This window comes from Camarhynchus parvulus, chromosome 10 (genome assembly GCF_901933205.1).
Source record: "Camarhynchus parvulus chromosome 10, STF_HiC, whole genome shotgun sequence".
Lineage (NCBI taxonomy): Eukaryota > Metazoa > Chordata > Aves > Passeriformes > Thraupidae > Camarhynchus > Camarhynchus parvulus.
The window spans coordinates 16,884,858-16,899,787 of record NC_044580.1 but is presented as its reverse complement, the minus strand read 5'-3'; the positions used below and the strand labels follow the sequence as shown (position 1 = coordinate 16,899,787).

General features: G+C 40.4%; 1 protein-coding gene across 2 annotated transcripts in view; it reads right to left on the bottom strand.

Annotated features, from left to right (window-relative positions):
• The window catches only part of LRRC28 (leucine rich repeat containing 28), a 52,149-nt gene extending 37,739 nt beyond the window's left edge, over positions 1 to 14,410 (bottom strand). Inside the window, exons 1-5 of one of the 2 annotated variants that reach the window (XM_030955251.1) lie at positions 14,348 to 14,410; positions 11,867 to 12,084; positions 8,095 to 8,135; positions 5,496 to 5,533; positions 4,211 to 4,348 (exon numbers count right to left, since the gene is read on the bottom strand). In XM_030955251.1, the coding sequence (XP_030811111.1) occupies positions 4,211 to 4,348; positions 5,496 to 5,533; positions 8,095 to 8,135; positions 11,867 to 12,049 (400 nt within the window). In that variant the 5' untranslated portion in view covers positions 12,050 to 12,084; positions 14,348 to 14,410. Of the gene's footprint in view, positions 1 to 4,210; positions 4,349 to 5,495; positions 5,534 to 8,094; positions 8,136 to 11,741; positions 11,842 to 11,866; positions 12,085 to 14,347 lie in introns of those variants that run through there. The other variant, XM_030955252.1, reaches the window with a different exon arrangement.
• Positions 14,411 to 14,930: the final 520 nt, after the last annotated feature.

Genomic DNA, 14,930 nt, shown 5'->3' with positions numbered 1-14,930 from the left:
AAATAATGGGAAAAAAATCTAATCCTTGTCAAATAAGAAACTTGAATCCAAATTTGAGCATAATCCACCCTCTTTTAAGTCATCTGTTCCCCAAACATGCATTCCAGCTATAAGACCAAAATGTAAATCTGAACAGCCACCACTACACATCAAAAGACCGCAAGGCTAAAGTCAAACCAAATCTAAATGGTAATAGCAAAACAGAGAATCTTGGCTTTGGGACTCTTCAAGAATAATTTTTATAATGCATCTCACTGGATTATTTTTTTTTCAAATGACACAATAACTATTTACACAAAGAGAAATATTATTTCTCAAGAATGAAAGGAGCTGAAGTATCATATGCATTATAACTATCAGAAACAAAGGGGACCCTTCTAGTTAGTAATTTGTGAGTGAGAGAATTCAGAAACATTCAGAAGATTTTCTTCTGACAGTACATGCATACAGAACAAACTCTACGATTCTAACTTAAAATGAAATATCAATTCACTGAACAAAAGGAGAAATCTCTGAAAAAATAAAGTTCAGCTACTGTGAAAACACAGTGTCACGTCTAAGTCAAGCTCTTACATGAACTAATGTAATAAAATAAAATAACCATCTTTCATTTGTGCTGACTTCTTCCAGTAACATCTTTGGTGTCACACATTTCCAAATGGCCCTCAAGAATTTAGATTATTTAAGTGCTACATTTAAATAGTAGATAACTTGACAAAACTTACTTCATGTTCAAGAACTGCTTTTATCAGAGCCAAATAAATGAACTAAGAAACTGCTACAGACAGCAGCTACAAGATTTACAATTTACAGAACAAAAAAATGTTGTGCATTTAAATGAAAACAAGTCCTCAAGAGAACTTTAGAACATTAAATCTCTTTTTACTTATCTGCAAGTCTTTAATCAGCTCGTCTCTGAAAGGCAGAACCTCTCAGGGATTCTGATTACCCCAGAATGTAGATACTGAAGACTCTGCATTAGGCAGAAGCTGGTCCCCTTATTAATCTTATCTAAAGTATATTCAAAATATGACATTAAGAGAATTCCACAAAGCATTTTCTTCCAGCCATTTGCTATTATATTTCAGTTTCTACACGCTTATTCTGGACAAATTTTTCCCTTTAATTCTCATCAAGTTCAGCTGATGAGAATTCAGTTGAGCAGTTCTCACAAGAGCTGCAGGAGGCTGATGGAAGCCCCCTCAGCAGTGGCAAATCAAACACAGAGCCTTGAGGCCAAAGCTCAGATCTGACCCAAGGGTGGCAGTGATTTGGGAGTGTCTGCTGAGCACAAAGGAAGGACTCTCACTCACAATACCAGAGTGCCACTGCACACAAGGTGCTTCCCCATCACCATGCTTCACCTAATGCCCATTTTCCATCATCAGTCCTGTAGTGCCTGATTTCTTCAGGAAGCTAAAGCTGATGTCTCCACACTGCTGCATGTATTTTTATCATTCTCCCCCATCTCCTGCCTTAAAATGATTTTTTAAAACTCACTAACAATCCTGACCATACCTGAGAAAAGCAGAGTGGGTGTCATTATTAAATTCTCCCATGTTTTATTAAAACAAGCACTTAAGAGATTAAAACCTTGCCCATCCCAGTGTAGATAAACCACAGCACAGACTCAACCTCTATCAGAGCCTCAAGAATCTCTACAATCAGACCAGAGGCTTAAATCTAAATCTTAAATGCACACCACTTCAATTAGTTTAAAATTTGCTTTCTATAAGGCAAATCTTAAATACTAAAAATGAACATTAAGAGCACAATTGTGGAACAAAACCATTAAAAATGCATAATGAATCAACATATGCTATTAATTGCATTGTTTCTTCCAGCTCTTAATCACAATTAAGGAAGACACAGCACAGAATCATTCTTAAGAATTAAAATGCAATAGAACAGTGGGGTTGTTCAGACACATAACAGCAAACATTTACCATCCAACTGTTCTGCAGCTGCAAGAAAGATATTTTTTAGCAATTGATTTAGGATATTACTGAGAGTATCTTCCTAGATATCCATGGAATTTTGAAAAAACTGACAGTACTTTTAACACCAGACACGGGGAATGGAGACCCAAGAGGAATGCCAGTGCAACCACTCTGAAGTAATTTCCATAAATGACTGTCATCTAAACCCAAAAGCACTTTTTAAAATGCAGATCTTTAAATTCTGCACAAGTAGAAGCTAAGTCATATCTTAAATGGCTCCTTATTATAAATTAAGAGCCATTTAGAGCTGTCTTTCCCTAGCAGTGCAGTGTCTGCTGCACAGAAAGCAGTGAACAGGCAGTAAAATGATGCACTGCAGTGGAATCCCATCCTAGCTCAGCTGAACTTTGCCAGCTTTCCCAACAGAATGCTAGCTGACACTATAATGAAGATTCATGCTACCAGTATAATTAAGGATGAAACAATCCATCACAATTTATTATTTTGCTCTCCTTTTTCAATTGTTGAACATAAGTGTTATTTTGAAACTCTTAAGATTTTTTTAAATGAAGTCTTTGAAGTCTTCACAATTTTACTGAGAACATCTAAGAAAACATGCTTGGAAGCCCTCTTTGGGAATTCCTTAACTTCTGTTTAGGAAACAGTGCAATAGATTAACTCTCCAGTGGGCAAATGATGCAGTGTGAGTGAAAGGCTAATCCTGCTTGGGCAGGTAACACTTGCGTGACATCCAGTCCCACTGACAGGGACAGGATTAGTACCGGCAGCGGCACAAGGGACACCACCACAAACACAAAGACCACACACTGCTGCAGTCCCCAGTGCACAAGCAGCAACACCAGCAGTATTCCTAAGCATGCAGACTTGTCATGCACACACAAAACACATTCAGGGACAATGCTCAGGACCAAATTCTCTATAAACTTCAGGAGAAATTTAATGCAGCAAGTGTCAGCTGATACCAGTTCCTAATCAAATGTGGTAGACTCCAAATCAACTCTTCAGTAATGTAAATTATCCTTTTGAAAGTCTTTTTTGGAACCTTTTTAAGTTAATGTGTGAAGTTTTGCAGAAAATGTGTCACTTTTTCTTTGAACAAGTCTTTCTTTCATGGTACAGCACCATAAGGTAAATTATCTTTGAGGAACATAAAGCACACTCAAGTCACTCCTTTCTTTTGAATGTAGGACATCTGAAAATTGATGGAAATTTTATTGGCCCTGGGTCATAATGTTTAACAGGTTTATCTAATTTCATTCCAGAGCATTTACATAGTCATATACATTTTTTTTTCTTTCTAATCATAACCATCCTTTGACTTTTTTTAAGCAGTCTAGAAAAGTGCAAGGAAAGGACAGCAAGATTTCTGCACCCAAAACTTCAAGGAGCATTTGCAGAACATTTCTTGAGAATAAACAATGTGAACTTCAAACACATGAAGGTCACATTGAGAAATTAGTTAAAATAGAGCCAAGAGCTAATCCTGTTAGATTAAGTTAGAGCAGTTTTTTGAAATCATAGCCTTAAATTTTTATCATCTCTGCAGATCAGAAAATGCAAATACACCAAATGAAAATGAAAAACCAAAATTAAAAAAGTATTTGAAAATCACCATCATCTTATCTGAACAGATATAAGGGTGATAGAAGAATAATAATTTATATCTGCTTATCAAAGTATTTAGAAGACAAAAAAAATCATTCAAAATCTGCCTATGGCCAACTTTTTCTGACTTTGTGTCACATTTACTTTGAATAAGTTTTGCTTTTTTATTATAAACTAGCAAGACAAACATTTGTTATCTACTGTCACAATGAGCTAGAACTGCCATAGGCAAAGCTACTAGACATGTGTCTTTTTAGAAAACATGGGATTGGGGCTGTTGGGCAAAAAAAAAAGAGGAAGGAAAGACTGGAATCCTTTCTATTGTGGAAAACAGGAAGGAACATCATTTTATCATAATGACAGTTGTCATTGGCATTTTATGTCTTCTCAAAGAAGTTCAATATTTTCTTGATACGATGGCAAAGGCTGTTAAATAAATACATTTTTCCCACTTCAGCAGCATTTCTCAGGACACCGCAAACACACAGAGCACAGCTTTTCCCTAACTAGAGCCCACTGGGAGCAATCCAAACTGCAATCCTGCAAGTGCAGGGTGTAGCACTCAGAGCACCAAGAGCAGATCACCTGGCAAGTGAGGCTGCAGGGCTGTGTGAGGGCTGTGAGCTCTGAGACACTGCACTCACCTGCAGGTAAATATTTCAGCCGGTTGTCTGCCAGGCGAAGGTACCGCAGGGAGCGCAGGCGGCCGATCTCCGGGCACACGATCTCCAGGGCATTGTCACTCAGGTCCAGAAACTGCAGCTTAACCAGGGAGCCAATGGCTTGTGAGAGAACAGATTAAAGCATCAATGTGACCCAGGAGTGACATTAAAACCTTCACGGGACTGTGAGAGGAGGACAAGCCCCAGCAGCCAACAGCTGTGTGTGAGCACATCTCGAGGTGTTAAAGCCGGTCTCACAGCTCAGTGACATCAATTGTGGAAATGCTGCTCTAGCTAACAAACAGCTCTGCTGGCAGTGAGACAGGGGGAACAAACACAGTGATGTACACAGTACTTCCATCGCCAAATGTAGCCATGATATTTTCTGAAAAATCCTTTCCTTAGTATTTTTTCTCCTGAGAAGCTGAGAGGCATCAGGACAAAACATAAGCAATGATTATCTGCTGCTGTGGAATGCAACAGGTGGATCTGTGATTGGTCTCATGTGGTTGTTTCTAATTAATGGCCAATCACAGCCCAGCTCTCTGGACTGTCTCGGTCAGTCACAAGCTTTGTTATCATTCCTTTTCTATTCTTAGCTAGCCTTCTGATGAAATCCTTTCTTCTATTCTTTTAGTATAGTTTTAATATAATATATATCATAAAATAATAAATCAAGCCTTCTGAAACATGGAGTCAACATTCTCATATCTTCCCTCATCCTAAGGCCCCTGCGAACACCGTCACATCCAGACCCTCCTCACACAATTCTGCTCTGAAACCACTTTCTCCATTCTCTTCCTTTGACTATATAATTTTATATTCAGAAAGAGCATAAATTGAACATAAATTCCTCAAGTTGGGAGCATAACTGCAATTAAGACAAAGAAAAAAACTAGTACAAGTTCTTGCTCCTTTGGGTTTCAAATCTGTCATGATCTAAACCAGCAGAGTATTCAGTGTGGTAACTGCCTGAAAGCAGCAGACACTCTGGATTTTTAGTTTCTGCAGATGAGTGCCATTTAGCCTTTTCCCTTTCTGCAATTAGAACTGGAGCAAACAGCATTTAGGTGCATTTGAGAAGTCATTAAAAGAATTTAACATAGCATAAACAAGGACATTATCAACTAAAACCTACACTGGTATATTTTGTATGAAAATCTTTAATGTTTTATGGGAAAATAAAGGAAAAGTAGGCCTCTTCAAAAGAAGAAAAATTAATATTTTATGATTCCTGCCACTTATCGTGAGCTGGTAGATTACTTACCTTCAGGTACAACAACCATGTTATTTGAATGAAGGAACCTGGGGGGAGGAGAAAAAGCAGAGGACACCACCTGTTACCCTCAAGGACTTCTCCTACATAGTCAGTTTGCAAAATATCCAGTTTCAGACTGAAAGAGCACCCTCAAAGCCATTCCTCCCTATGACTACAAAAGCTGTGGAAACTGTATAAACTGGCAATGGACAGGTACTTAAGTTTCACTTGGATTATTAAATGTTTACCATAAAAATAAAAGAAAATTACATACAATTATGTAAAACAAACCATTCACAGTTACAATAATAACAGGCTTTAATTTTGCAAGTCATATGGAGGAAAACAAAAAGGGAAAAGAATAAACAGAGAGAATAACCAGAATAAATCATATTTGATCACCAGGTTATTTGACACTAAATGCTGGCCAAGGCAAGCAAAAAAGCCCACACCCACACAAGTTATACAATTACAAATATTTTCCCCTACACATAAACTCTCACACCTTTAGTGAAGAAATAAGCACATGATCTATTCACTCAAAGTGGGTTTTTCAAGCTTAAAGTACATTTTTCAAAAGAAAAACCCAATCCTGCACATGGTTATTTATGCAGCTACAGAGGGTGGCCAGATCTCTCACTAAGAATATTCAGCACCCTCTGATGGAGCACTTCCAGTACTTCTGGTAACATAAACACTGATCTTAGATTTTACACATTTCAGATTTCAATCATCATTGCTGCAAAAGAACAATTGTATCTTGTAGAAAATAACAGTAACAAAATTTTCCAATACTGATATCCAACTGCAAAGGAATATTGAGTACTCAGTGTTCAATGTGCTTCAGCACACATGGAATTATTTTCATGGCATGCTTTTTCCTACTGTATTCCAAGAGCATTTCCTAAAGTAGGAACCTCTCTTTTCAGGGAGACAGAACAAGGGAAAAGACACAAACATTCCAACTGCATGGGGCACCTGAACCTTCTCTTTCTCTTTAAAAATTGTAGTTTGCTAAAAACTTAACAAACATAAGAATAGCATACATGTTTGTTGAAACATAGGATGAGCATTCTCTTAGCCTTTTCAGCTGAAGCTCTTGAAAATATTTGTGAACTACTTCACTTAAGCTAAAAAACCCCTTTATTATGAGAAGCTCGTAGCCCAGCATCAGGGGCACGATAAAGAAAAACACACAAGTGAAATAACTAAGGATGTAACTTTTAGGAAAATAAAAATTATTTATCTCTCAAAATTGAAAGCTACTCTACCAAATTATTCTTTAAATAAATCCTTATTTTGTGGTCTCTTCCCTGACAACAAAACACCTCTTATTGTCTCATCAAAACCTGACTTGTCCTGTTAGAGCTACACAAACCACAGGCCCATTGCAGCTCTCTCCAGACCACCAGAATGTGTGGGATAATGGTGGGACAACTGAGCTTGCTGAACACCAAATAAATAGGCTTGACTCCTATGAATCAGTGTTTGTAAGAAATTATTTTAAACTGTAATTTAAACAGGTTTTCCTAAAAGCAGTATCAAATAACACAGAGGTTTCCTGATGCCCAGTAGCAAATCATGATATCAAATATGAAAATATTAATTCTATTGCTCTCAAGACAGAGGCATGATCAGACACGATTTGCTCTTGAGTGAGTCAGAGACTGCAGTGACCTACAAACCAGTTCAGTCACACTGTGGACAAGGCACCAGCAAGGTGGGGTTAAAGGGCCACATGAGGATGCCAAGATCAGACAGCTGAGGGCATGGACTCCTCAGATAAACACCTCCTGTGTGGAGCTGGCCATTAAATAAACAATCAATGCTCCACCAGGTACCCATGTGAAACTGAGACAAAGGGCTTAAAAGGGGAGAAGAGGATATTCCTTTTCATCCCCCACTGCCAATCCTACCACAGAAGGGAATCACAACTTTATAAGAAAAGAAGAAGGAAGAAAAACATTGTCTCAGAGGCTTAATTAAATTGTCAAAATAATCCAATTCATGGGACATCCATTTTTTGGACAAGACTGGATAAACTGCTCTGCCTACAGCAATCATCATTCCACAGTTACTACCCCTACATGCTCATCCCTGCTCCTATTTGACAATCTGTGACTTGGTTCCAAAAACTGATTACTGCAATCAGCAAGACTGAGATCATAAAAACCCTGGGAGCTGGGGTGGGAATGAGCAGCAAGGGATGGGCTGGAGGCTGTAACCTGTTACTCTGGCTCTGTCACAACCCTCTGACCACTGCACTGGGAGGTTCCAGGGCTTTATCAGTGTGACAAGTCTACACGGAATTTATGGGGTAAGGCTTTTTCCCTCAGCAGCACAGACAGTGGTATAAAGTTCTCCTCATTTAATAAACAAGAAATTTAAAAAAAATTAAAATTGGACTTAATACACCTCTGTCAGAAAAAAAGCCCAACAACAAACAAATGAAGAAAACCCAACAACAAAAAAATTACCCTTTCTTGCCCTCCAAGAAAACCCTCCACACTTAAGAGAGAAATTATATGCAAGTAATAGATTCTAGATTATTTTAAGATGAGACAGATAAGCATAATAAAAATATATTAGAACTCCTACACAAACTCACAATTGCACGAGGTTTGGAAGCTTCTGTGCAAGGTTTTCTGGCTGAAAGAGAGTTAGAGATTTTTTAGGTTTCTAAACAAAAACCAGACACACAAACAATGTGTACCCAAGTCATTTTAATCACCATACTACAACATGTGAGCAGGAAAAATGGCAACAAGGAATGTCTATACAGTACCCTGGTTCCATACCCCCAGTGTCCATCAGGGCAATGTCAGATACATCCCGGGTGAGCAATTCGCTACTGAACAAAACTACAGCTTAGAAGTGACATTATCATGTCCTCAGCAAAATGGGAGTCAGATTTCTGAGACTGAAAAGATAGATTACCTCATCTCCTTTTGAAAATATATTCAAATAAATGAGTTAGTTGAAGGCAAGAGATTGCTAAGAAGTTGCAGCCTTTACAGACTTCAAGCAGAACAAGAACTACACAAGATGTCTAACCAGAATGTATTTTATAATGCTGCTAAACTGGGAAATGACCTACAATCTTTGTGTAGCTTGATCAATTACCACCAAGCCAGAACTGCTGAATCCATCAAACTAGATTTTCATATTTACATATTAACATGCATATCATTTCTTAACTGCCAACTGATCCCTAGCTGTAATTCTCTTCCTTGGTGGCATTTATAACCATGAGCACATATCACAAAATTGGCTTCACAAGCTTCAGATGTCGTGTTGGAAACTATACTCAAAATTATTCAAAGTTAAGACAGTTTTATTACTTAAGAAACCTGCTTTAACATAGATTTGTTTCACTGGAAAAAAAAAAGGCTTACAATACTGATATATGCAGAAATGACTGTGTTTCAAAAGCAGCTTGATCACATAATTAAATTCTTGTTAAAACTAGAAATATTCATGTGAATAAACATGATGTATGATCCTTTAAATAGCTATATTCTTTAAAATATATAACTTTGTGTTCATAACTTGATGATGGAGAAATATGCTTATAGAAAAAGGTGATGTTCTCAGGCAGCAAGCACGCCCGGTGCTAGCCCTGCGTCCACAGCCCGGATTTGCCCGGGAGCAGCGATCGATGGCTCAGCCCGGGGAGGTGAAGCCCCGCGGCGGTGACGTCACGGCCGGCAGCGCTGTCGCTGATCCGGCGCTGCCCCCTGGCGGCAGCTCCGCCACAGCGCAGTGACCGCCCCGGCCGGGCCGGACCGGGCAAACACCGCAGCTCCTAAGGGAAAATGGGCCCAGGCACAAAAACGTCCCAGCCTTAACTGAAACAGTGCGGGAAAAGTCCATTTCACTGCCATCCTACTGCCTTTAGTACGATTAGCATGTTAACCTGAACCACAAACTACTGTCACTATTCCACCTGCTGCTCTGTCAGAACAGGACAGCATTCTGAGGTAGGAAATTAAAATCAATTACTCTTGATCTTGCTTCCAACAGAGCTAACAAGGCAAACACCTATTTCCTTTTAATAGATGGAGAAATTGGGTACTGGAAGGTTCATGTGATCAAATATGAACTGGGAAGTGAGAAGATTTGGGGCTGGGATACAGGTGTGCTGTATGGCTCCTTGATCCATTCATTATGTCACAGCACTCCATCACTTCCATCTTGCCAATGGAGACAAAAATGAAATTATTCTTAGCCAAGGTAAATTCTGTCAGAGTAACTATCCCAGACATTTCAGAAGAGTCATCTGTCAAGGACAAGAGTCATTTGAGAAGAGTAAAGAACAAAAGCTGATTTAGTCATTTATTTTCAGAATTCTGAAGGAATGAACCAGTGGGACAAAAGTACCACCTAATTTTAGAGAAATATGGCTCAGGTTCTGTTTTGATGGTTTTCAATAACGCTCAGGCAATTTGAAATGTTTATTGATGAGCTATTCCTCATCACCTTGCATTAGAGAAGTGTAAGGAATCACATCTTCCTTCAATAATTTGTTTTCAAGTATTCTCAGCTGAGATTTCCACTCCCCCCACTGCCCCGGTGTACCTGACTTCCTATGACTTTACCAAAATTGAGAGCACTACTTGTCTTAGCAGTAGTGGACACCAAAAAACCTCATTATGAAATTCTGTTCTGTAAAAGTCTCTGCGATTTGTTTCCCCTGTTCCTCCTGTTTTTTCCTCTCCATCACCTTTAACCTTTTCTCTCAGGACATGCTCTCTAAAGGTCCCCTGCTGCTGCTCTCTAGGTTCTCTCCAGTTCACCCAGGCTGTTCATGGGTATGAAACTCTCTGCTCCAGCTTGTGCTTTAACAGCATCAATAATTACTTCCTTCTGCTGTTAATGGAGATTGTGAAACTTTCCATGTTCCAAAAAGACATCTGCCTTTTTTTGTAACATGCTGCTGACTTGATCTATTTTGGTCCACTACAACTTCCAACATCTCTTCTGTGGAACAGATGCTCAGTGAATGACACCCAAATTTGTTTGCCTTGTTCCAACAATAGTGCTGAGCACTTGAATGAGAGCCCAACAAGGCACATTATGAGCAAGTTATCCTGATTGCTGTGAATCTAATCAAGCTCTGCTTCACGCTGTTTGAAAGCAATTTTGCCTAAGTATGACCTACATTTTAACTTTTGTTTCAGTTTCTTTATCTAGGTCTTAACACTTCCATACAAAACCCTCCTTATTGTTTCATCTTTTGAGCAGTGCAAAGTTTGTGAACTTACTGCACTACATCATCACTGAATTTCACAAAGTGTCAAGGCAGAGCTGTTTACAGCCTTTGGCTAATTTTATAGCAGTTTTGATTTGTAACCATGAATCCTATCCTCCTGTTAAATTATTGCACATTATTAAATTACTGCCCAAAACCAGAGTGCTAAAATAATTCTCTACAGTACATGTCAACTTAAGTGACTCATTCAAGATGAAGAAAAGGCATAAAATCTTCAGAATCCTTTCAGCTTTTGGCCCTTAAAGTGGAGTACTGGACTCGTTCTAGGAAACCCTGAAAACTGTACAATTCTGGTGAATTTTAAGTAGTCATGCCCTACAGTTCCTATACCATTGCTACTATTTTACCTCTCATACCCTGGAAGAGCCCACCAAATAAAACCAACTAACAAATCCAAACCAATCAAGCAACCAAAAATGAAAATTTGGAGACTTGAGCCTCTTGAGAGTGGCGAGTTCTGACTCTATCCTTTAGAGTCTTACCAGCTCAGAACATCTCTCACAGTTATTTAGCTGCCCCACACTGAGTCTTGAGGTCACAACATTGACTCGGTGGGAATTTCTTCAGTTCAGGGAAGAAAAACACAACAAGAAGAAACCCCAGAAGAAAGTCCCACATTAATTGGGACATATAACTGTGTTCTACTACCAACAGCAGCCCATAGATACAAGTTTTTACTGGCACCTTAACAGGTATGGAATTAGACCCTGGGATTGACATTGCCTTGGAAATTAGGCACACACCAAGGGAGAAAGTCATTCAGCCTAATGAAGAAATGTAGAATAGACTGCACAGCATCATCTAACAGGAGAAACCGACCACTTATGTGAGTAAAATGTATAGGTTAAAAAAACCCCTACAGAACAACAAGCCTGACAAGAAAAGCCCCAGAAGGTCTTGAGAGCTTGAGAAGGGTAACCATAAAATGTCATGAACATCCATTTATTATTCTCTACATTACCTATGCAAGTTCAAATACTCACATCTTACAGCTGATGACATCATTCAGGGTCAGATTATCTATAATATAATCTCTTTTTTTCTGTTTCAAAAATCAGCATTGCTAAGCACACAGACAGTAAACATTGCAATAAAGAGACTGTCGTACCAATGTGGTCAGGGAATTGCTTGTCATGTAAAGTCCCTCCAAGTACTGCAGCCCCTCATCCTTCAGTAACTCCAGAGGGAAATGATGGAGATTTCTGTTATTCAAGAACAAGTTCTTATGCCTTTCCAGCTTTGCCGCAGAGATTATTTTACACAGTTCTGATGCCATGACTAAGCACCACATCTACTGCATGGCCTCTTCGGAGAGCAGAGCCATTTCTAGGAGACAAAAAGAGGAAAAAAGCCCAGTATTACCAAGGTGTGGCCATGCATTGTTTGGCAATTTGTAATCCTGATTACAGATCCTCTGATAATTTATCTAAACACACTTGTTCCAGTTAAAACACAAAGTCCCCAGAACATCCACACCATAAGCTGTGTTAGAAGCAAGTCTTGGACTATTTTCTGGATTAAGCTTTAGTGCATTATAGGACCTGAAATAACAAAATCTTTGTTATATTCGTTTATATTTAATGCTTTTAGCTTCATACATGTCCAATGGACCTTTTGGATTATTTTGTCAAAACTGCCACTACAAGAAGAAGAAAAAAAAAGTAACTTCTATTAACCATTACTGATGTCCCACATCCTGTCACGTGTGCTAAAAGAAGAACCCACAGATAAGAAAAACATACAATTAATACAGGATTTTAGTCTCAGATGATTAAAAAACACCATTATCTTTTAAGGCAGTAAGACAAAAGGCAATGAAAGTTTGAAGTGCTTTCCCATATAAAACTGGTGGAATAATTTACCAGTTGGAAGAGGTAATTGGGATAGATAGCCAGTAAAGCCATTTAAAAATAATACACTAAGATAGGAGAAAGCTGAAAGTTGCAGTGAGAAAATTTGTAAAGGGTTAGATAAGACAGCAGATTTTCAGCTTGCTCTACTAAAAATAAAACCAGAAAGAACAAAGTGTCAAGCTTTAACTGACAATTTCAAAACCAGAAAACAAAAGCAGGAAGGCAAATTAAAAATTAACTTGTATCTGAAACCTGACTTTATTCAACTGGTTTTTCAGATATAAGCAAAATTCAAGTCATTACTATGCTGTCTAGAGTTAGACAACAGCAGCAATGCTGCATCTTTTCAACTGTCTCATAAAAAACATAATAAACCCAGACTGTTCATTAATTTAAAGCTACCATTTTGCTACAGACTAGTATATATAAATTAATTCCCATTAATGAAAGGCAAGGACTCAGAACAGCTTCCCACCAATAACATTTTCTATTTTAGGTCAATCCTTGACTGAAGGAGAGGTTTCTAATCATAACAAATATTGGAAGTGAAGGCCCTGAATCATAAATCCCATCTGGTTATATGCATGGTACACAAAACTCCAGCTGAAGGGTGACAACCCAACCATACATGTAAATCAAACTGCTTCATTAGTTTGAGGAGTTCCCTGGGTTTGCAGATAACAGCTCTTAGCAGTGATCTGTGTCCTTCTGGAGCAGTACACATTTGTGAGGTTTTTAAAAGGTTTTTAACCACTGGCTTCATTAGCAGTTATAGGGAACAGGGCACAGACATCGACCCTTGGCACTCTAACATTAAAGCTCTCTTAGTGCAGAAGAGCAAGGAAATGAAGCCATTACAATTCCCAACTCTACTTCTGTGATCAGCATTAAAATAATTCCGGGAAAAGTGTTAAAATTTTTAATGGGCATAGTCTGAGTATTTATTATTAACCTCTACAATATAAGACAAGGTAAAGGAAAGCTCATCTTTCTCTGATTTTTGTTTTTAATCAGAAGCTGAGAAATGACAAAACACACACACAAATATCCAATAGCCTCCCAAATTGTCCAGGGATGGTTTTCAGGTGTCTTGCACTTGTGGGCTTCTCTTCACAGAGCTGTGGCTCCATAAAATAACTGCACATTTAGCCATGGCACACACGGACACACAGACATGCAACGCCACAGATGCAAAGTCCAGTCACAATCTACTTTGGCTCTTACTTCAAAGGAACCTCCTCCACTCCCTTCCACCACCAGCCAAACTTTTCCTCTCTCAATTATCTTTTTCCAAGGATGAGGTGCAGCCTCACCGAAGAGGAACAGCCACAACCATGGTCTTTAAGGAGAGTAAAAAAGAAGGACGAGGGCTGATAGCACCCAGTGACCGTGGCCCCGTGAGGGCGAGGAGGAAGGGGAAGGGGGAACGGGAGAGAGGGGATGAATGAGGGGAAACAGAGATGGGAAAGGGGGAAAGAAGGGGCAGAGAGGGGCACCGGGCAAGGGGGACACAGGGAAGAGAAGGAGAAACGGGGATACAAGGAGGGAACGGGACAGACAGGGGCGATGGGGCCCGGCCACAGCGCGCACCCCCTCACGGAGCGGTGCCGTGCCCGCGCGGTCCGGCGAGCAGACAGCAGGGGCAAAGCACCAGAGACAACCTCCCACCGTCAGGACCCGATCACCTTGGCCCTGTCCCCGTCCCCCCTCGGCCGGGTCGGGTCACAACCACTCACCGGGGCCGCCGCAGCGGGAGCGGCGCCGCCGCCGGCCCAGGGACCCGGGGGCGGGAATGGCCGGGCTGGGCCGCGCGAGACCGCGGCTCTCGCGAGACACCGCCCCGCCCCGCCGCGGGTAGCGACCAATCACAAGGTTCCGTCTCTCCCGCCTCCCTCCGCCAGCCAATGGGAGCGCGTCCCTCCTCAGCGCCACGCCCAGCCCTCGCTGTGGGCTGAGGGGCAGCGGGCGGTTCTGGTGGTCCTGGTGTGTCGGTGTTCGGGTGTTCCCGGTGTCCCGGTCTCTGCCGGTGTCCTGTTATTCCCGGTGTCTGGTCTCTGCCGGTGTTCAGGTGATCCCGGTGTCCCGGTCTCTGCCGGTGCTCAGGTGTTCCAGGTGTTCCCGCTGTCCCGCTCCCTCAGGGTGTGGTTCCATGAGCGAACATGAGGGCTCCACTTGCCTCCCCGGGTGTTCACACAGCCCCCGATGCTAACAAGTCGTCCCTGATTAATCGCTGATAAAGGAGAACATCATTTGCTGATAGAAGTTGTGCTCAGGGACTACCCTCTCTACCTTGCTGCCGCTGGCTTTTATTTCTGTGTT